Below are 23,620 nucleotides of genomic sequence, written 5' to 3'. Positions count from 1 at the left end.
TTCTAAAAATAAAGTCTATTAATTAAAAAACATAAATGCCTGAGAGTAACAAAAACAAATTAAAAAAATGGGGAGGAGGAAGGGCTTATCTTACTAGATGTAGCTGAGACAAACCAGGTTCACACACAATATCCAGCAACTAAAAGACTTCATTTCTCTGCTTCCCTTACAATTTTAGCATATGTGCTACCGAAGCAAGCACTGTCTCTTCCCCTTACAGATAAAGATGTAAATAAACTTTTTAGTTGTGACTTCCAGAAAAGCCCCTAAAAGTGTCAGACAGCTGGCATGTGCCCTTCTGACCCCTCCCCACTCTGTTTGCTTCCTGCCTGGATAAAGGGATATATGGCTGGAACTTCAGCAACCATCTTGGAGCACAAGGAGGTTCTGACTGAGGTTGAAAGCCACTGCGAAGAATGGCTAGGCAGAATAATGAAGGTGCTTGGGTTTTTAGTGATTTTTTTAAAAAGTGGATTTATTTATTTTGAAAGAGAGAGGCAGAGAGAGAATCCCCAGCAGGGCCCGAACCCACGAACCATGAGACCATGGCCTGAGGTGAAACCAAGACTCTGAAGCTTAACTGACTGAGCCACTCAGGTGCCCTAAAGAAGCCCGGGTTCATGGTGCTACTATGCTAACCCTGGCTGCTTTATACCAGACTTCTTCTACAGGATAGAAATAAATCTATTTCTTATTTAAGTTTCTGTTGTTTGTTTTCCATGTTTAGCTATCCAATAGCTAAACACAATTTCTACCTTGTATACCAGATAATAAAACTTACTGTAATTCTATTATGATAAAACCATATGTATAGCATAGGTATAAACAATACAAATAGAATAATAATAATAATAAAGAGTCCAGAAACAAATTCAAACAAGGACTTAATATAAATAAAGACGACATTTAATTTAGAGGGAGAAAGATGGTTTACTTAATATATGGTGTTGGCAGAACTGACTATCCATCTGGAAGAAAATATGATGATACTTCTACTCCACATCATATGCAAAAATAAACTCCAGATGGACTCTAAGTCTAAATGTGAAAAATAAAAAAATATTAGATACAAATGTAAGGAATTATTTATAAAATCATAAAGTAAAGAAGACTTTCTGATGTGAAAGATAAAACTTAGAAACCCTAAGGATCAGCACCTAAAATAATAGTCACATCATCTCTTAAAAATGAACACATTTTTTTTGTATAGCAAAAGAAACTATAAACAAAGTCAAAAGACTAAATACTTAAAATATACATGATAAAGGATGAATGTTGCTAATGTACCTTAGCTCCTACAAACCAAAAAAAAAAAAAAAAGACAAGCCAATTAAAATTTGACAAAGCATATCAATAGGTACTTCCAGAAAAAAAGATATAAATCATGAATGATATGAAAGATTCTTAACCTCACTGGTATTCAAGAAAATGCAAATTAGCACAATAAAAGTATAGCATTTTGATCCATCAGATTAGCAAAAATAAAAAATATTGGTAAGACTAGCCATATGAGCATGGAATGTGAATTTCTACAGCATCTCTGTAAAGTATTATAATAATATGTATTAAAAATGCACCTATTCCTCAATCCAGAAATACTACTTTTTGTAATGTATTCTACAGAAAGAATAATACCAGTATATAAAGAAATATATTCAAGAAAATTTACTATAGCATGACTATAGATGCCCCTAATCTGAAGAAAAAGAGCTTAATGTGACCGTCCATCATCAGAGGACAGTTGACATATTAGGTGCTATAGAGTATTATGCAACTTAAAACACATGAGTTAGATACATACATGCATTGACCGAGACACATGTCTGGACCAATGGGCTTTTTTAGTTCTTAAATGTCCACTTGAGGACTCTAGTGTTTTATCTGTTATATAAGAAGTAACCCATGGAAAATTGAGCTAAATGGCACCATATTTCTGATTTATTCCTGTGCGGTTTTAGCATTCCTTACAGAGTGGTACCTCAGGCAACTGTCCAACTGATCTTTTTATTGGGCTTGAGACGCTACAATGGAGGACTAGCTTCTGTGGGACCAACCTTCCTACAGGTAGCAGATAAACTCTGGCCAAAACAAACAGAAACAACAAGCAGCTAAAGGCATGAGAGAGCAACAAAAAACAGATAGACATTGGATGGAGAGTCAACGTGTAGAAGGGAACAGCTCTGGGTTTCTCAGTTTTAGACCTTTTTGCTAGAGGGCAGGCCCCAGTTTTGCCCTGTGAGGCAGCTAAATTCAGGTAGATCATGTACAGTCCAGCTGTCTTGAAGAATCAAAGGATACAGCAGCTGGAAAGTGAGGAGGGTTATCTCAAAAAGGAGAGAGCAAGAGTCCAAACTCTGCCCAAACCTCTGCTAATTCCTGAACTGTACTTGTGCAGGGCAGACTCCCAGCAGCCCAGCTAAGGCAAACAGAACTGGACAGAGAATTTTGCCACTGCCCATCACAAGGGCGTTTGAGTCCAACCAAAATAATTGCCTGCTTTAGAAAAACATTTTTCAGGTTCAGTTGGTAAAGCGACCCACTCTTGATTTCTGCTCAGGTTGTGATCCCAAGGTCGTGAGATCAAGTCCCGCATTGGGCTCCACACTGAATGTGGAGACTGCTTGGGATTCTTTCTCTCTCCCTCGCTCTCTGCCCCTCCCCCACTCATTCATGCTCTCTTTCTCTCTCTCTCAAAATAAGTAAATAAACTTTAAAAAAAAAAAAGAAAAACATTTTTCAGAGACAAAGTAGAATCCATAGTCTCTATAAGTATTATTTACAGTGACTAGGGTACAATCCAATATTATGAGGCATATGAAAGAATGGGAAAATGGGATCCATATCAAGAGAAAAGGCATTCGGTCAAAACTTACCCCAAAGATATACTACATGTTGGGATTAGCAGATAAGAGTTTTAAAACAGCTATTATAGCTATACTCAAGGATGTAAAGTATATACTCAAAGTGAACAACAAAATAAGAACTATCAGCAAAGAAATAGAAATGTTGATAAAGAACCAAATGGAAATTCTAGAACTGAAAAATTCCCTGATAGGGCTTGAAAGCATTTTGGAGATGACAGCAGAAAGGTCAGCGAACTTGACTATAGATCAATAGGAATGATCTGATTTGAAGAATAGAAACAAAAAGACCAAAAAAAAAAAAAAAAAAAACCAAACAAAAACAAAACAAAACAAAAAAACGAACAGAGATTCAAGGATCTGAGGGATAATACCAAAAGGTCTAACACATGTGTTAAGAGCATCCTGAAGAGAGGTGAAAGGCCATGGTGCAGAAAAATATTTAAAGAAATAATGGCCAGAATTTCCTCAAATCTGGTGAAATACATAAGATTACAGACTTGGGAAGCTTAGTTGACTTCAAGCAGAATAAATACAAAGAAGACTACATCTGAACTTATACTGTTGAAACTAAAGATAAAGAGAAAATATTGCAAGTAGTCAGGAAAAAAAATGATATATACAAGAGTAATAATTTGAATGCCCACTGACCATCAGAAAAAAATGGAGGCCAGAGTCAATAGAAAAATATCATTAAAGTTCTGTAAGAAAAAAAAGTCAACTTAGGTTTCTATATCCAGTAAAAACATTCTTTAAGAATGAAAGTTAAGTAAGGACGCCTGGGTGGCCCGGTTGGTTAAGCCTCGGACTTTGTCTCAGATCATGATCACTCAGTTCACGAGTTTGAGCCCTGCAATAGGCTCTGTGCTGACAGCTCAGAGCCTGGAGCCTGCTTTGGATTCTGTGTCTCCCTCTTTCTCTACCCCTCCCCTGCTTGTGCTCTGTGTCTCTTTCTGTCTCAAAATAAATACATAAACATTGAAAAAATATTTAAAAAAATAAAAAAAGAATGAAAGTTAAATAAATATATATTTTTTTATTTAAAAAAAATTTTTTTTTAACATTTATTTATTTTTGAGACAGAGAGAGACAGAGCATGAACGGGGGAGGGGCAGAGAGAGAGGGAGACACAGAATCCAGAGCAGGCTCCAGGCTCTCAGCCATCAGCCCAGAGCCTGACATGGGGCTCGAACTCACGGACCGCGAGATCGTGACCTGAGCCGAAGTCGGCCGCTCGACTGACTGAGCCACCCAGGCGCCCCTAAATAAATATATTTTAATTAAACAACAACTTAGAACATTTATCGCCAGCCAACATGCACTACAAGAGATACAAGAAGAAGTTAATCAAGATGGAAGGAATTGACATTAGATTAGAATTCAATCTTCAGGACAGACAAAAGAGCATCAGAAATGGAGAATATATGTAAATATAAAAGACTATTTTCCCTCTTAATTTCTTTAAAGCAATATTTATTAAGATAATGTTTGATGCAAAAATTAACATTGTCTTGTGAATGTTCGTATCAAGAATTTGTAGACGTTATACATACAACAACTATAGCATAAAGTAAGGGGTTGAGGGGACAGTAAATGGTTCCAAATGATGGCAAATTTCTCACATTTTAGGAGAAGCAGTAAAATATTAACTCGAAGTAAACTGTAAAAAATTAAGAATGTATATTTTAATCCCTAGAATGATAACAAAAAGTTAACTCAAAAAGGTTGAGCTAAATAGCAAATAAACAAATATGGAATTCTTAAATATATCCAATTAATGAAGGTAGTCAGGAAAGGAGGTATAGAAAACTAAAATACAGAAGGGACAAATAACAAATAAATAGTAAAATTTTAGACCCAAATCTATTCATATTAATTATTACATTGAGTGTAAATAGATTAAATACTCCAATTGAAAGTCATAGATTGCCAGAATCGATAAAAGCAAAAAACAAAAAAAGAACAACAACAACAACAAAAAACAAAAACAAAAAACTTAACTATGTGCTGTTTACTTTGGAGATAAAAGTGAAGTATTAAGATGCAGGTAGGTTGAAAGTAAATGGATGGAAAATTATGCTATGTAAACAGTAAGCATACGAATGATAAGATGGGTATATTAGCATTAGATAAAGTAAATGTTAAGCAAGGAGAATTACCATAAATAGATACAAGTATTTACAGAGTATTTACTAGAGATAAAAAAGCTTAATTCATCAGAAAGATATAATAGCCTAAGTGTGTATGTGCCTAATAGTGCCTAATAATGGAAGTTCAGAAACATGAAAGAAAAATGGACAGAATTAAAGGAAGAATTAGAAAATTTCCCAACCACACTCAGATATTTGAACACGCATCTCTCAGCAACTGATAAAACTAGACAAAAATTAGTAAAGAGGTAGAAGATCAGAAAAACACTATCTGTCATCGTGAGCTAATTGACAATCTATCCAACAACTGCAGAATACATATTCTTTTCAAATCATATTGTATGTTCACCAAGATAGACTATAGATTCATAAAATGAATCTCAATAAATTAGAAAAGCTGAAGTCAGATAGAGTCTGTTTTCTGACCATAATGGAATTAAATTAGAAATCGGTAACAGTAAGGCATGTATTTGTTAAAAACCCAAATACTTGGAGATTGACTCACTTTTAAATAACCCATGGCTCAAACAAGAAATTGCAGGGGACATTAGAAAATATTTTGAACTAAATTATAATGAAAATACAAGATATCAAAACTGGGAAGATGCAATTAAAGCATTGAATTAGGGGAAACTCATAGCTTTAAATTTTTATATTAGAAAAGATAGAAGGATATTGAAACACTAGGAATGTCACATACTTAAAAAACATCTTTCCCAAAATGTACTGGCATAATTTTATGGAATAGGAATTCCAAAAAATTGTACTAAATATAATTTCCTCCTGTAAAAATAAATAAATAAATTAAATAAATTTAAAAAAAAAAAAAAAAGAAAAGATGAGAGAATAAAGTCAATCACCAAACTTTCAACCTTAGGGAGCTAGATAAGAGCAAAGCGAACCTAAAGTAAGTAGAAAGAAGAAAATAATGTTGAGCAGAAAGCAACAAAGTCAAAAACAAACCATAGAAAAATTAACCAAAAGCTGGTTCTTTGGAAAAACCAATGAAATTTAACAAACATCTATCTAGAGTCAGAGAGAGTAAGAGAAAGAGAAGACACAAATTTCAAGTATCAGGAATAAAAGAGAGGCTATCATTACAAATCCTCCAGGCTTTAAAAGGATTATAGGGAATATAGTAAATTACTTCATATCAGTAAAATTTTAAAACTTAGATTAAGTGGACGAATCACCTGAAAAGAATCACCTGAAAAGCACAACTTACCTATACTGGTAGAGATAAAGTATAAAATCTAAATAACCCTATACTATTGAGGAAATTGATATTGGATAGTTTTAATGGTTAATTCCATCAGACACTTATCAGAAAGAAATAATACCAATCTTTCTTTATTAGAAAATAAAAAAGTGAATACTCCCAAACATGTTTTATGAGGCCATATTAACCCTGACACCAAAAACTAACAAAACATACTACAAAAAAAGAAAAAAAACTACAGACTAATATCCATCTTTAACGCAGATGCAAAATTCCTTAACAAAATGTTAGTAAGTTGGCAACATATAAAAAGGATGATACATCATGATCAAATGGGGCTTATCCTAGGCATCCAAGATTGGTTTAACCTTTTAGGAGTTTATGATAGATTTATGGGAAAGAACTACCAAGTTAAAGCATCAGATCAAGGAAAGACTCTACATTTGCTTTTTTTTTTTTTTTTTTTTACTGGTAGTGGAAAATGTAAGTGGTCAGATATAGCTTAAAAAAATAATAACAAAACAAAATAAAACAAAACAAAAAAACCAAAATCCCTCCAGACTAGGAATTAAGACTGGAATTCTAGTCCTGGTATTGCCTCCAATTCAATGTATAATGTTAGAAAGGTCACTTTGCCTCTCTTGGCCTTAGTTGACACACGTGTCCAATAATGACCTCTCAGGGTCTTTCCCAACTGTTACACTCTAAGAGTCTATGAGGCCAAGTCCTAAAATTTTTGTCACAGCTGCCTAGACTTTTCTGCTTCAGCACCTCAGAAGGCAGAAGTAGAAAATGTGCAAGACATGCTTTCATGCACAGATGAAGGCACCATCTGCACGTGGCTTGAAGTACTGAGGGTTCAAGGGTGACTCCTCCCCACCTTGAAAGCACCATGTGTCCTCAAGAGGTACTTTAGAAAATATTTTTTTAATGTTTATTTGTTTTTGAGAGAGAGAGAGAGACAGAGAGACAGAGGGGGAGAGAGAGAGAGAGAGAGAGAGAGAGAGAGAGAGAGAGAATGAGTGGGGGAGGGTCAGAGAGAGAGGGAGACACAGAAGCTGAAACAGGCTCCAGGCTCTGAGCTGTCAGCACAGAGCCCGACTTGGGGCTTGAACTCATGAACCGTGAGACCACGACCCGAGCCTAAGTCAGACACTTAACTGACCAAGCCACCCAGGCGTCCCAGAAGGTATTTTTTTTTTTTTTTTTTTTTTTTTTTTATTTTTTTTATTTTTGGGACAGAGAGAGACAGAGCATGAACGGGGGAGGGGCAGAGAGAGAGGGAGACACAGAATCGGAAACAGGCTCCAGGCTCCGAGCCATCAGCCCAGAGCCTGATGCGGGGCTCGAACTCACGGACCGCGAGATCGTGACCTGGCTGAAGTCGGACGCTTAACCGACTGCGCCACCCAGGCGCCCCCAGAAGGTATTTTTAATGAACTCTCTGAAAGCATCCACTGTGTCATGGTGCTATGGACCTTGGAATTTGAACTCTGACTGAACTGGGTTTGAACTCCAGTTCTGCTACCTGCTGAATGATTCTGGAAAAATTACCCAACATCTCTGAATCTCAGCTTCTTCATCTGCAAAGTGGGGATAACACCTGTTACGTAGAGTTATTGTGAGGATTAATTGCGAGAGCATTAGGAAGTTGGTGGATTATGGTCAGTGCTCAACAAATACTAACTTCCGTGCACGTATCAGTAAAGAATTCGGTTTGGTTACATACGGCAGGACATGTAAATAATCATGTCTCAAATAAGACAGAGATGTATGTGTTTCTCTTTCATGTAAAAGAGTTCAGGGGGGTGAAACCTGGGGCTTGTTTGGGTGTTCCACGGTCAGTAGAGAACCAGATTGCTCATCTTTCTGCCCCACTGTCCTTAGCACGTGGCTTCTGTTCACACAGTCACCTCGGAATCTAAGAGGACCGTTGGGTCTCGTCATCCCGTTCACTTTCTTGGCAGGAACTAAAAGAAGAGGAGAAAGGCAAAAGGGAAAACTAAAAAGAGAGGGTGAAAGACTTAAACATTCTATAAAGAACCTCTTTGGACAATGACTTCCGTTTACAACTTATTGGATTCCTCCTGGTTACAAGAGAGGCTGGGGAATGGAACCTTGCTGCCCCAAATGAAATTAGGATACTGTTACTAAGAAACAAGGGGAGAATGGGTGGACAACCAGCGATCTTTATGACACTGCTTTTTCTTGTCACTAAGATTAATTTTGGGTTGGGGGTCATGGAACCAGCACAGAATAGCTGGCATAGCTTTTGGATCGTAACCTATGGCAAAAGAGGTAGCTTTTTTGTAACAAGTGGATTTGAATTAAAAATCTAGTTTTGGGGGACCTGGGTGGCTCAGTCGGTTAAGCGTCCGACTTCAGCTCAGGTCATGATCTCGCGGTCCGTGAGTTTGAGCCCCGCGTCGGGCTCTGTGCTGACAGCTCAGAGCCTGGAGCCTGTTTCAGATTCTGTGTCTCCCTCTCTCTCTGACCCTCCCCCATTCATGCTCTGTCTCTCTCTGTCTCAAAAATAAATAAACGTTAAAAAAAAAAATTGAAAAAAAAAAAAGACGGGAAAAAAAATCTCGTTTTGATGCTTATTAACCAAGTGACCACGGGTCAGGTGAATTACCTTATTGGAACCTCAGTTTCTTCCCCTGTAAAGTGGGATGATACTAATATGGTTACCTCACTGGCTTGAGGTAAAGATTCATGAAAGCTGAGTAAGTGACAGCACTTGGAGTAGAGTTAGCCACCCAGCAGATTCCCAAGAATATTTTGTTTCTAAGAACTTGAGATTCAAGGGCCTTTGCTTAAAGTGGCCCGGTGAGGGGCCCTTGGGCTATGGCATAGGGAGTGGCCATTTTGGTGACTAGGGAAGGAGACCTCTCTCTTGAAGAGGGTAGGCTTCTAGGTTTTGTCTGCAAAGCTACCTATTCCTAAAAAGCTACCAATGTCCTCAGGCAGTCTTTACTGGGTCCACTGGGCTGGGCTGAAACTGTCTTGAGCAGGTAGAAATGACAGCAGTCTTTATAAATCCAGGGTGTTGGCAAGGCTAAACCAGGCACCTGGTACCCTGGAACTCTTTCTCCCTGTCCCCACCTGTGATGGCCTACCAGCCCGTCCCATGTAATTCAGTCTTCACATACTCCACTCTACATGTACGAATGTGCACAGTCTCTCTGAACTCTTGAACAAAGCAAGGAATGAGCCCCTCAGATGAGGGTTGTGGGACCTTGGGCAGGTCGCTTTAGCTGTGTGATCAGTGTCTTTATCTGTAAAATGGGCAGGTTGGCCTTGATGATTTAAAAATAAGCAATGCTTGTTGAACACCTGCTGTGTGCTGGAGCCTGTGTTAGGAGCTGGAAATGCAGTGGAGTCAGAGACACGGCCTGCTCCCGAAGGGCTGAAGGTCTGATGAGACACAGACAGGGAAGGGGACAGGGAAGTAGGGGATGCCAGGGGAACTCCAACGAGGGGCCTTTCCTGATGCTTGCGGTTCATGAGCACAAGGTACTCCTGGCAGAGCAGGGGGAACTGGCAGGTAACAGAGCTCTTGCCCTGCCCACCTGCAACTGGAGGTGATGCCAACACAGGCCAGTGACTTGTGTGGCTCTTAGATCACAGCAGGGCCTGCTTCAAGCGTTTACCACATAATCTAGTAGATAGAAGCATGGACTCCGGAGCCAGGCTGTTTGGGTTCAGAACTCAGCTCTGCAATGTACTAGCTGTGTGCCGTGGGCAAAGATATTTAACCTTCTATTCTATAAAATGGGTATACTATTACATCTTCCTCATAGGATAGTTAAGAGAATTAAGGGGAATTAAAAGTATCTGCTGCAGGGGCGCCTGGGTGACTCAGTTGGTTAACCGTCCGACTTCGGCTCAGGTCATGATCTCACGGTTCGTGGGTTCGAGCCCCGCGTTGGGCTCTGTGCTGACAGCTCAGAGCCTGCTTCGGATTCTGTGTCTCCCTCTCTCTGTCCCTCCCCTGCTTGTGCTCTCTCTCTCTCTCAAAGAACAAATAAACATTAAAAAAAAAGCACCTGCTGCAGTATACTCCTCCATCTCTACCTTCTGTCCTAGTAAGTGGGTCTTGACAACCAAAGAAAAAGGCTCTCTCTGGTCCTTAGGCCTGAGAGATTATGAAGTAACATCTTGAAGATGTAAGAATCAGGGATTTCTTCCCCACTCCTCATCCTTCTGTTCTTTAGATACCATATATTCATCTCTCTGGCCTCTCCTATTTACCAAGCCAACAAGAGGGTGGGGTGGCAGTCATGTGCGGGTTCTCCATTCTGGCTAGAAGCCATCTGTGAGCCATCCCGTGCTGGAGACGCTGACTGCACAGCTTGCCCCGAGAGCCAACACACAGGGACAGAGCAAGGCCTTCCAGAGGGGCAACTGCCCTCCCCTCCACATTCTATAAAAACTGTCAAGTGGAGATGTAAAAACAGATACCACTTCCTCCAACTCAACCCCACCTTCTCTACAGAGAAACCGGGTAGAATTGCCAGTATCAGGGACTAGCGCCTTGAGGGAATGTTGGCCTCTAAGTCCCCTTCCCAGCCAAATTCCGGAGGCCTGTGTTGGATAGCAGTGGGAGTGTTCAGAGTTTGGACTACTGACCCAGCACTGGAGACCTTACCCACAACTGATGGATGCCCTCTAAGAGTCATAAGAACCATAGAAGTATTCCTTCAGTTCAAAGGTCAGCAGAAAAGGGCTTTCACTCCTTAACATCTGGGCCTGGAAGGAGGACCATACCTTTGGATAGTAGGGCTGTCAGAGGAAATGACCTCAGATGGACAAATATACCCTCAGTAGGAATGAGTCCAAAGAGAAATATAGACTAGCTGGATCCCCAGGCTCTTGAAGAGTGAAGGAATGTTCAGAACAGGTACACAGGGTTCAGGTGAGGTTCTCCAGAGAGAACCATAGAGCCCTACCTAGCATTTTCTGAGCTGGAATGCGCTCACTGTGCACATGAGGAACCAGGGGACTTTGGAGATCTTTACATTAGACCTCATTCTCCCAGACTCCTCACAGCGATCCACATTGTTGACAACCTTCTCCTTAAATCCTCTTCCTTGGCCTCTTGCTTATTCTGGCCTGCCTTTTATCCCACCTCTAGTTACTCTGGTCTCCTGTGGTCCCAGAGCATGGCTCTCACCCCAAGTTCTGCCCTTGAGGCCAGGCTCTTGGTCTTTATCCTCTCTCCCCCATCCACTCATGCACCTTCAGCTCCATGGGTATTTGACATCCTGGCTAGTCCCAGGCACTCATCTCTCCTGCAATGACACAGCCCCTAGGACATCCCATGGGCACATCAATCTCAACATTTCCAAACTTCAGCTCACCGTTTTCCTTACTCTGATGGCTTTTATTATTATATACAGCCTATTTTTGACATCTTATATTTCCCCCCCCCCCAAGTTCAGTGATTTTCAGTGCCTGAAAATTCCCTTCTATCCTTGGGCCTCAAATTTAAGGCTTTCCTGGCCATATTCAGTAATTCGCTCATCAAATACTTTCTGAGCATATTAATATTCTCTGTGCCAGAGTTGGCTCCAAGTGCTAGAGGTTCCATGGTGAAAAAGACAGACTTGGATTCTGCCTCTGAGGGGCTTATAGTTCAATGGTGGAGTTGCAGAAGTAGTTGCAGAAAAATAGCTATATAATTTCTACAAACTAACATAAGTAGTTGCAGAAAAATAGCTATATAATTTCTACAAAAGAACAGTACAGGGCTGTGACAGTGCATGATGGGAGGTGGGGGTAAGGGGAGGAGGTGCAGCTAACCTGATCTGGAGGCCAGAAAGTCCTGAACATGGGGAACAGGTGTGAGGCTTAGCAGGTTTGGAGCTCATTTCCTCTTTCAGAATTTCAGGCCTGTGGTAGGCTGAGTAATTAGTATTAAGAATTTCTTAATTAATATTAAGAAAATATTAAGGTATTTTAAGTGTCTCTTAAAAAAGCGAGATTTTCCTGGATTATCTGGGTGGGATCAATGTCCTTAAAGTGGAAAAGGGAGGAGGTCAGTGAGTCAGAGAGAGATGTGATCTTCTAAGCTGGGTCAAAGAGAGGTTATGTTTCTGGTTCTGAGGATAGAGGAAGGGAGCCATGAGCCAAGGAATGTGGGTAGACTCTGGAAGTCGAAAAAGGCAAAGAAATGGATCTCTTCTAGAGCCTCTAGAAAGGAACCCAGCCCTGCTGATAACCTTGATTTTAGCCCAGTGGGACTTCTGTTGGACTTCTGAAATCCAGAGCAGGAAGATAATAAATTTGTGTTATTTTAAGCCACTAAGTTTGTGGTAATTTGTTATGGCAGCAGTAAAAAATTATAATTATAGGCCTCAGCCCTATTTCCACTCCTAAATCCATTTCATTTATTTCCATCTATACTTGAGTCCTATCTTTCCTTCATCTCCGCTCTCTGGATCTGTCTTCTAGACTCTGCATTTTTGAGGACTCCAAGGGCACAGAACTCCAAGTGTTCAGATCAATTATAGAAGCAGGCAAAGGGAGGAGAGCAAAGAGCAGCAAGTGAGTGCAGGGGTGAATGGAGAGCTCTAGCTCAGGATTCAGGCCTGCTGGAACCTTGGGGAGCACTGACTCCCTGTGGGCATCCACTCAAGGCCTTTGGCTTGTTTCTTCAGCTCAAACATTAAGACAGCCATAGGTGCCATCTCAAAGCCATGAAAGGCAGTAACTGTATCATGCATTTACCATAGGAGATAATCATGAATGCTTATGTGCCATCAGGAGACCAGGTCCAAGGAATTACAAAAAAGTCACTGAAGGGTAATCAAGGGCAACGCCAAGCACCCAGGGCCAGGTGCCAGGGAAGGTGCTTCTTCCCCTTCCTGCGCCCTCCCCTTTCCTGCCCTGGTAGCAGCTCAGGGAGAAAGCCCCAGGGGATGGGGAGATGGCTTGGCCAGCTGTGCTGATACACCCCCGCCCAGGGTCACTGAGGCAGGTCAACCTTCCCCTCCCCCCCCCCCCCCCCCCCCCCCCGCTTCCCCCAACACTCTCTTCAGCTTAGGCAGCCCTTTGGTGGCCGGCGGGCTGATTTCGCCGCGAGTGGGGCGCACGTGGCGCGATGCCCCCTACCTCCTGGGGACACAGCAGCGAGGGCCGCGCGGGTAGCCGGCCCGTGGCCGGGCCAGTGTGGGGTGGGGGTTCTCACTTCCCCTCCCCAACGGCCGCGGGTGCAGGTGCCGCGCGGGCCGTGCCCCGCAGGCGGGGCGTGCCCTGTGGACACGCCCCCGCGACCGGCCCTCCCAGCCCGTGCGGAGGAAGCTCCAGAGCGGCGGCTGGTGCTGCGCCGAGCCGGCGCCCCTGCCGCCCCGCGCCCCGGGACGCCGCCCGGCCCGGCCCCGCGCACGCAGCGAGCGGGGCAGGTGAGCTGCGCCCGCGCCATGGCGGCCTCAGGTGCGTAGGCAGGCCCGGGCCCTTCTCCCGAGCCTCCCCGCTGGCTGGCCGTCTCGCCCCCCGACAGCTGTCCGAGCGCCACCCGGCTCCCGGCTCTGCTACGTCGGTGCGGGACTGTGTGCTTCCTGCTCTTTCCCGCGTGCTTTCTGCTCTTTCCCGCTTCCCCGGCGCAAACCTCGCGTCCTGGCTTTCCCACATCCCCCTTCCCGGCCTGTCGCGCGATTCTCTTCAGTCCCCATCTGCACCTCTCCTGTCTCCCGTCTTCTAGGTCTCCGTTTCTCCCGCCGTCACTGGCTCTAGTTGCTTCTGAGGGTCGTTTCCCCGGCTCTTGCAGTTGTGTGAACCGGCGTCCAGTAGAAACCAGCCGCGTTGTCTGCGCCTGGGAAATACTTCTCTGAGGGCCGCACCGGACCAATAGGGGGCGCTCAGGCTGTCCCTGGTGGGCGCTGTGTGATTGAAGGTGGCTTGGGCCACTTGCCCTTCCTAGGCTTTTGTTTTTCATCTGGAATTTTGATAGGAATCTAGAAACAACATTCTTTTGGCTTTACTTTTCTTGTGTCTTTGCAGAACTTTGGGGAATGGGGAAGAGTGGAGGCCACTGGGTAATCTACCATCGAAAGGTGGCAGGAGTCATTTTCCATTAGTTTTGGGTTCTTCTGTCATTCATGGGTGTATACACTTGTCAATGCTAGCCTCTGATATCCAGGACCAACCACATAGTGGTGATAAGAATAAAAATGACTAAAAAAAAAAAGAAAAAAAGAATAAAGATGACTAAGGAGCACTTACTATGCACTGTAATGGTTATTGTGCCCCTAAGTGTGTTCTCAGTGGTGACCAGGACAGCCGAGTCTCTGCTCTCAGGGAGTGTACAGTCTTGCACAGGAAATCAGTAAGTTAACAGGGAATTACTAAATGAGAAGACTAGAGTTACCGTGTTGGCAAATAGGTTTACTTGTATTTTCTTAGACGACTTTGTCATGTTTTAGTAGAGATAACATGTATAAACAGGATGTAAACGCCCCTTGAAAACTAAAATCTAGTCAGCAGGAGAAGACACTGTTCTTGAAGGATGTGGGCAGATGCTTGAATGAAGAGCCAGCTCTCCCCATATCCCCTGAGGTTCAGCCTTCTAATTAATGGTGTTTTGGAAGCAGGAGAGAAGGCCAATGGTAGCAGTTTTATTAGATTGGTAATGTAAGCTCATTCTTTAAAGGGAATGGGAAAGCAGTTAGCTTTTAGCCTTCTGGCTCTCAACTGGGGCTCTGGAGGTTAGAAGAAGCTGTATTGTGGTAATAGTGAGGTCATAGTCCACAGTTACATAGGAAAGCTGAAGCAGTTATCTAGAGGAAATTCATTCATTCAGCTCATATTTGTTGCATGCCTATGGTTTCTAGGCACTTTCTAGGTGTCAGGTGTATATTCAATAATCAAAATTGGCATAAGTCATTTTCCCATGGAGCTTATGGAATGCTGGGGAAAGGCAGGCAATGTGCTTAATAAGGAAAGCACATGATATGATTAAGAGCAGTGGGAAAACAGTAGAGGGGGTACTCTACCCTCTACTGTTGGGTTTATAATTTTAAACGAGGTAGCCAGGTTAGGCCTTATGGAGAAAGGGACATTTGAGCAAAGATCTGAAAGGAGGGGTCATGTGGGGGAAGAGTGCTCCATTCAGAGGAACAATAGATGGGGGTATATGGTGTATTTAAGGAACAGAGAGCAAGTGGTGGAATAGGTGGGTGATTGGGGACAAGTAGGAGATGAGGTCGCTGAAACTCCCACCTCCTGCCGTGGCTGAGAACAGGCCCTAGGCTGTTAAGTCCAAGAAGCAGCAAAGTGAGAGAACCTTTGGACAGAGGAGACAGAGCAAATCTTCTTCCAGTGTCCTGTGTGTATGATTCCAGTTGGGCATGGCCAAAGGGGCTAGAAGATGGGGACTGTAACCCAGTGGCCAAACCTGGGGCTATTTATGGGCTCTGTAATGGCTTCTGCAGACATCTGTGATGGTTAGGGCTTCAGACTCTCTTGCTGTCAGCACACTCTGTGGTGAGACCCACTTTAGGTTCTGTAACTAGGAGTTGGGCCTCTGGGGTGGGTCCCTGGGGCTCTCTGAGGTCTGGAGGTACAAGGGTCCATGGTGGTAGTGAGAGCGACTACCTCTTGCCAAACTACTGTAGGGTCTGGAGTCATCTAGGGCACTCTTCCATATGGTCTTCTGCTTCTTGTCCTCTTCCTCCCTCTCCCGCTCCTCTTCCCCTCCTCCTCCTCCTCCTCCTCCTTTTTATTTTAAACAGGTTTATTCAGATATAATTCACATACCGTACAATTTTCCCATTTAAAGTATACAGTTAAAAACAAAACAAACAAAAAGTATACAGTTCAGTGGTTTTTTTAGTATCTATACAGATCTGTGCAAGCATCACCATGGTCAATTTTAGAACATTTTCATCACCTCAGAAAGAAACTCATTTTGAGAAATGAGTGAAGGAGGTACAAATTATGAAATAGAAATTTTAAAAAAGGGAGAAAGAAACTCTGTATGCTTTAGCTATCACCCTCCCACTCCCTCCTCCTGCCCAGCCCTATGTTTTATCTTCTGTCTCTATAGATTTCCATGCTCAGGACTTCTGTATGAATGGGATCATATAGTATGTCGTCTTTTGTGTTTTCTTTCATATAACGTAATGTTTTCAAGGTTCATCCAAGTTGTAGCATGTCTCAGCATGACATTCCTTTTGAAGGCTGAATTGTGTGGTCTTTTAAAATTTCCTTCTACTTGGTTGATGGGGGGTGGGAGGGAAGGAAGGGTGGGTGATGGGTATTGAGGAGGGCACCTTTTGGGATGAGCACTGGGTGTTGTATGGAAACCAATTTGACAATAAATTTCATATATTGAAAAAAAAATAAAATTTCCTTCTACTAAAGGGTAAGCATTAGTATTTTATTTTATTTTATAATTTTTTTAATAATTTTTTTTTAATGTTTATTTTTGAGAGAGAGAGAGGGAGCAGGGGAAGGACAGAGAGAAAGGGAGACACAGAATCTGAAGTAGGCTCCAGGTTCTGAGCTGTCAGTACAGAGCTCAACGAGGGGCTGGAAATCTCGAACCGTGAGACCATGACCTGAGCCTAAGTCAGACGCTTAACCGACTGAGCCACCCAGGTGCCCCAGGATTTTGTTTTTTGAAAGACATCTTTGCTTGCTGAAATCAAGGAGAATCTTGGCTCCCTGTTTTTGAAAGAGCTTGAGAAGCAAGATAAAATAAAATGGAATGAACCTACCCTGGAATATCTCTATGCTCCTGATGGCATCTCTTGCATTTACACATGAGAGAGAGGAGACAGAGAGGCCATAAGTGACTTTCCAAAGTGACTCAAGTCTGTGGCTGAGTGAAGACCAGATTCCTTTCCTCCATGTGCCAGCCTCCAGATATTTGAAGAAAGCTTGCATACCTTTTCCTGTTCTTTTTCTCTGAGGTTTCTCTCATCTCCAGACTTTTCTACTACTTCTAGACTTAGAAGATAAGAGGGTTTGAAGGTACCTTTAATTTTTTGTGATCTTAATTCTCACCTGATTCTTGAGGTCCCTTAATATTCCTGTCAAGTCTCTGAACTTGAAACCTTTAGAGTCTGGAAGCTCCTCACATGAATCATTATCTAGATCCCTCCTTATCCTAGTCACCTTCCTAGTTCACATCCCTCTTCAGTATGGTGCTTATTAAGACAGATGAACAGGGAGCCAGAATCACCTATAGACTAAAATGGTCTGGACTGGTCATTTGAAAAGCTCCCTGGCACTTCCTCCCTGTTCTTTTCTCAGGTGGATTCTGAATCTTTCTAAGGAACCTCTCTTTCAGTCACTGTATTTCTTTTGCTTTTTAAAAAAATATCTTCTTAAAGTTTATTTATTTTGAGAGAGACAGCAACAGTGCAAGTGGGGGGAGGGGCAGAGAAAGAGAGAGAGAGAGAGAGAGAGAGAGAGAGAGAGAGAATCCCAAGCAGGCTTTGCGCTGTCAGTGCAGAGCCCAACGTGACGTGCAAACCCACAAAACCACAAGATCATGACCTGAGCCAAAACCAGGAGTCGGACGCTTAACCGACTGAGCCACCCAGGCACCCCTGTTTAGGATTTATGGACTCCTGTTGGACCATGTATTTAATTTCTCATAATAAACAAACAAAACTGAAAGAATTGATTTGGCACATGTGAGGAAGTGATCTACTGTTACAGGAAGGGAATTATCCTTGAAGAAAAGGCTGTTCCCCATACAAGAGAGAGTTGCTGATGAAGCGTTTGGTCCTGTGTTGTTATCTAGCACATTGTGGAGGAACTTTAACTTCCACTTTGGAACTTTTTTAGAATTTCCCCAGCTTCAGTTTCTGTAGCAGAGCAAAATTTAAGAAGGCAATCCATTTCTTTGTCCTCATTTACGTTGAGGCAAAATTTGCTTAGACTTCGTATACCCGTCTCGAGTCACACCATAAGTGGGTGACCAAGTAGGCTGTGATATTAATGAGTCTGAAACACTAACCACTTCCTTTTCAAGTACTTTTGCTGAGAGGAGTGTGTGTGTGTGTGTGTGTGTGTGCGTGCGTGCGCGTGCGTGTGGGGTAGGGGTGGGGGGTTGCCAAATGTAACACCAGAATCCCAGGGATGAGACATTTTCTGTATGTTTTCCTTATAGAAGAGCTTAACCCCTTAAGTACTTTTTAAATTTAATTTGTATTTAAAAATCTTTATTTTAGAAGTTTTGGATTTATTGAAAAACTGTGAAGATAGTAGAGTTCTCATGTACTCCACACCCAGTTTCCCTGATTATTAATATTTACACTTTCCTTAATGACTAGAGGTCTATTAATGCCCAGTAGATACTGCATTGTGCTGTTAACAGAGGAGCAGGTGACGGTGAGGCAGGATCCAGGGTGTAAAGTATACTCGCTCCCTCAGGGACCCCAGAACTTGTCATTGAAATTGTTGGTTTGCTTTGGATCGCTGTCTCCTCATAGAAGTGGCATACATTGCTCATGGGCACGGGGTCAAGGGATTATAAGAAGGGCTGCTTTCCTGCTAAGTCAGTCAGTGCTCCAAGAGCTGAGTTGCCATCGAAAGAGTACTTATTATGTTCTCAGAAGTTCTCTTCTCTCTTCCTTATTGCCTTACCATCTATTGGAAACATCACCAGTGGCTTCATCGCTAATGTATGAGACCACAGCCGGCCCTGTCTGAGATCTTATTCTCCTTCTAGTCCATTTGTAAAAATTGTTGACATGATATTTGCTAGTATATTTGTCTGCATGGGTGGGGGGTATTAGTGGCTACTGCTTTTTACTTTTGCACTTTTTTTTAAATGTATTTTTTAATGTTTATTTTTGAGCAAGAAAGACAGACAGAGCATGAGCAGGGGAGGGGCAGAGAGAGAGAGGGAGACACAGAATCTGAAGCAGGCTCCAGGCTCTGAGCTGTCAGCACAGAGCCCAACGCGGGGCTCAAACTCACGAACTGTGAGATCCTTACCTGAGCTGAAGTCAGATGCTCAACCAACTGAGCCACCCAGGCACCCCTACATTTAGAAGAACATTTACCTCAGAGGAGAAATCAATCATGTAGAAAAGAGGGGCGGAAAGAAGGTAAAAGTATTATGATGCCTTAAATCTACTTTTCTCAGGGTGAGCTCCATAGTTCTGGCACTTTGCCAATATTATCCCTTCCATAGTCCTGAAATTATTTCTCCATTGAGGTACAAAGAACTATGTTACCCAGGGAAGAAAAAAAAGATCAATCAGCAAAGATTTCATTTTATGGAAGGCTGTCACCCTGCCTTCTATACATTAAAATTTTGTGTTTAATCTTCTTGAGCTTTGGGACCAGTGTAAGCATGCCCAAGATGGACGGTTTTATTCACAGTTGAGGAAATAGACGATGCTCAGAACCGAGTCTTCTGTAGAGCCATAAAGGTCCATGGTGTCGTCAGAATTGCTGACTGCACCCCCCCTTTTTTTTCCATGTTGCCTTCTAAACGGACTTCTTTTAAAATTTGCACACCTTCCCTTCAAAAGTACTCCTTGAGTGATCAATGTGCTCCTATTGCGAGTCTGTTGGGTTTTATATTAGCAATGGATTAGGGCTCCAGAAAAGCAGACGCTCCAAAAAGAAACTACAAACTTTTTTTGATTTGTTACCTTAAAGATTTTGGTAGCATCATCCTGGGGGAAATGAGAACAGTGTTGGGTTAGTATTAGATGTCATTGTTTTTACTCTGAATGTGGTGTTCATGGGACAGGAAAGGGGAGTCGTCCCGTGATATTTTCAGCGTTTACAGCCTCAGGTCTTGCCCCGGTCCCTCCTCTGGCCTTTCTGCCGGGAACCACTCAGTGAAATGTGGCCCAGGGGTAGTTTAATTGTGACAATCCCCAACTTAGATGATTCCCAAGCTTCTTCAGACTTGAGCCTTCTCTGAGTGGGAGGAAGGATCCCTGTTGTATTGTTTTATATCATATTGTATTGAGGATGCTTAGAGATTCCTCTGTGCTCACCCCTTCCAACTCAGAGACCAGTTTGTTGAGTTAGTGGGCGATGAGGCTTCTCAACATTAGTAACAGCTATGTGAAGAGACAAGCTTCTTTGAACTTTGGGTAGTTGGAAGATATGCTTTAAGACTCATAAAATTCTTGACAGAATCCCTGATGGGAGGTAGCAGGTGGACAGATGAGAGGACTGGACAGGGGACCGGGGGACAACCTGAGGTTCAGTCCTGGCTTTGTGACTAATAGGCTTAGTTTGAATTGAAGCAAGTCCCTTCATCTTCTCAGATGAAATGTTTCTTTTATCTGTAAATGAGGAGTTGGGACCAAGCGATTCCCAGAAGCTTTTTTAATTTTTTTTATTTTTATTTATTTATTTATTTATTTATTTATTTATTTATTTTTAATTTTTTTTTTTTAACATTTATTTATTTTTGAGACAGAGAGAGACAGAGCATGAATGGGGGAGGGTCAGAGAGAGAGGGAGACACAGAATCTGAAACAGGCTCCAGGCTCTGAGCGGTCAGCACAGAGCCCGATGCGGGGCTTGAACTCACGGACCGGACCGTGAGATCATGACCTGAACTGAAGTCAGACGCTTAACGGACTGAGCCACCCAGGCGCCCCACCAGAAGCTTTTTTTAACTCCCTGCTTCTCTGAGGCTTTGGGCTCTGTTTCTGGCATTTATGCTTTATGAGAAGAAGAAGGAAGCCTATGTCACAGACAGTATGGTGAGGGACACTTTATGAATGGTTTTATGTTGATCACAGCATTCATTCATCCACGGTTGCTGTTTACATTAACGGGTTCTATTAATGTGAGGATGATGACACCAGGGACCCATTATTGGGGGTTTACCACATGCTAAGCACTATGCTTCACACTTTATATGAAATATCTAATTTAATTCTGACAAAACACTGACAAGTATTGCCATTGTTTTTCCGTTTACTGATGAATAAACTGAGGTTTAGAATATTTAAGCAACCTGCCCAAGGCTGCACAGCTAATAATTCACAGGGCCAGGATACTAACTGTGGCCACCTGATTGTACACCTGTGCTTATAACCACTGCATTTAGGAAAGAGCCAGGTTCTTCTGCCAAACTGTCTGAATTCAAGTTCTGACTCTGCTGCTGTGGACCTTGGGTAAATTAGGTAATCTGCCACACCTCAGTTTTCTTATCTGTAAAATGGGGCTAATGATATTACCTACCTTACAAGGTTGCTGTGATGATTAAATGAGTTTGCTGGGCAGTGTGCTAGAAGAGCATCTGGAACCTAGTAAGCTTTGTACAAAGAGCTTGCTGTTGCTGTCGTCCTCCCCCTCCTCGTCACCATCTTATACTGCATCGGCTGTGGATGGAAGGGCACATATCAGAAGTGACGGCTTATGTAAAGATCTGAAAAGGCATGGTATATTTGGGCAGAGACGGGGCCAGAACGCAGGCTCTAAGTAGGGAAAGAGGCTTGACAGGTATGCCAGGGGCAGACTATGAAAGATTGTGGGTGCCAGGACCCCGGTCTGGGTGGTTTATGTCGCGAGTGATGGGAGCCCTAGAAGGAGCAGGTATGTCAACATGCTTCTGTGCCTCGTTCTTGCTCAGGGGCGGTTGGAAGTTGTGACATCCTCATCGTCTACAGCCCAGATGCCGAGGAATGGTGCCAGTACCTCCAGGACCTCTTTCTGTCCAGTCGGCAGGTCCGTAGCCAGAAGTCGCTGACTTACAGGCTGAGCCCCGAGGCCTCCTTCTCGGCCAAGGACCTGAACTTCTTCCTCAGCTCACGCTGCATCGTGGTGCTGCTGTCCGCGGAGCTGGTGCAGTGCTTCTGCCGGCCGGCCCTGCTGCCCCTGCTGCAGAGAGCCCTCCATCCCCCCCACCGTGTGGTGCGCCTGCTCTGTGGAGTGCAGGACAGCGAGGAGTTCCTGGACTACTTTCCAGACTGGGCGCACTGGCAGGAGCTCACCTGCGAGGACGAGCCCGAGACCTACGTGGCGGCCGTGAAGAAGGCCATTTCGGAAGGTAAGGGTGTCTTCTCAAGTAAAGATAAGCAAGCCCTAAAACAATGACCAGTCCAGGCCCCCCCACCACCAGACATTTCAGATGACACAGACTTCCTGCTTGTAAGCCACTTCCATTTTATTGTCACCGACCTTAAGATTTTTGTTGAAAATGTGGTATTTCGGATAACATGTTTATAGAGAAATATCCTTCTCAGTTTCCCGCTAGCCTAGCTTCTGTCTTTTGCCCTGTTTCTCCTTTTAAGGTGGGACAATTCCGATCCTCTCTGCCGGGGCTAATGATTTCAGTGGCCCCAGGAAGTGTGACATACACTCCGATTAACAGTAACGGAAGACGTGCTCTGGGATGGAGGCCTGTCACAGCTCTTCTTCCTCTTTTGTTTTCTATTTTTGCCCCACTGTGGGCTATGAGTGGGCTTTGTGTTTATCTCTGTTCTCTTGCCACTTGAGATCTCTTATACCTGAGGCCAGCCAAGAAGCCTGGAAAATTATGGGCTGATTTAACTATGCTCAATTATCCCTGCTATGACTTGGGCATTAATTTGGCTCATCCACCCCATCTCATTCGATGAACTGAATCAAGAATTCACTAATACTCAGTGACCTTAAAAAGCTAATATAGCTTCCTAGATACTTTTTATCTAGGACTAAGCTGCTAGCTCTAAACCAATAAATAGGACTAGATCTTTCAGCATCGTGGGATCCTGGCTAATTTGTAATACGACTAGTGTTAATATGAAAGATGTCTCACCTGAAATGCCTGGGGCCTGGATAACTAATCCTTCTAGGGTTTGCTTTTCTTGACTTCAGAAGGACACAATGATAGAAAAAGCACATAATTCAATCTTGCATGATTGCAGGTCGTCCCTTTGAGGGATTTTTGATCTGCCTACACTTACCAAAGAACTGAAACACAAATGGTTGTTTCTGTGGATGTGCTTAGGTCAGTGCAGTGCTCCATTATGATCTCGTGGGAAGGCCAGTCATTCAGAGCTCCATGGATGTATTGGCACTGCACTGGCATCTCATGCTGCGTGATCTAACAGATGGTTCTTTAAAATATTCCAGTGGTGGGGGCGCCCGGATGGCTCAGTCGGTTGGGCGTCTGGCTCTCGGTTTCAGCTCATGATCTCATGGGCTTCGTGGGCTTGGGTCCTGCATCTGCTAGTGTGGAGCCTGCTTGGGATTCTCTTTCTCCCTCTCTCTCTGCCCCTCCCCTACTTTCATTCCCTCTCTCTCTCTCTCTCTCTCCCCCTCAATAAAGAAACAACTTAAAAATAAATAAATAAATAAAAATTCCAGTGGTGTTATTTTAAAAACTACATGATAAAAAGGATTCTTTTAACATTGTTTGAATGCATCCAATGTGTAGTGCCTGAAATTGATTGCCTATAATCATTTACTTT

The 23,620-nt window shown here is 43.0% G+C and overlaps 1 protein-coding gene and 1 long non-coding RNA gene across 3 annotated transcripts in view; one reads left to right on the top strand and one right to left on the bottom strand.

Moving 5' to 3' along the window:
* LOC122231886 overlaps positions 1 to 23,440 on the bottom strand; it is a 48,793-nt gene extending 25,353 nt beyond the window's left edge. The window contains exons 1-3 of one of the 2 annotated variants that reach the window (XR_006209162.1): positions 22,966 to 23,440; positions 21,408 to 21,547; positions 13,913 to 14,408 (exon numbers count right to left, since the gene is read on the bottom strand). This is a non-coding gene — a long non-coding RNA (uncharacterized LOC122231886). Of the gene's footprint in view, positions 1 to 7,664; positions 8,201 to 13,912; positions 14,409 to 21,407; positions 21,548 to 22,965 lie in introns of those variants that run through there. The other variant, XR_006209163.1, reaches the window with a different exon arrangement.
* Positions 13,565 to 23,620, top strand: part of PIK3AP1 (phosphoinositide-3-kinase adaptor protein 1) — a 117,847-nt gene continuing 107,791 nt past the window's right edge. Inside the window, exons 1-2 of the mRNA XM_042960646.1 lie at positions 13,565 to 13,667; positions 21,799 to 22,215. Coding sequence (XP_042816580.1) covers positions 13,655 to 13,667; positions 21,799 to 22,215 — 430 coding nt within the window. The 5' untranslated portion in view covers positions 13,565 to 13,654. The remainder of the gene's footprint in view (positions 13,668 to 21,798; positions 22,216 to 23,620) is intronic.

This window comes from Panthera tigris, chromosome D2, assembly GCF_018350195.1.
Source record: "Panthera tigris isolate Pti1 chromosome D2, P.tigris_Pti1_mat1.1, whole genome shotgun sequence".
Classification (NCBI taxonomy): Eukaryota; Metazoa; Chordata; class Mammalia; order Carnivora; family Felidae; genus Panthera; species Panthera tigris.
This window is presented reverse-complemented; position numbering and strand designations above follow the sequence as displayed.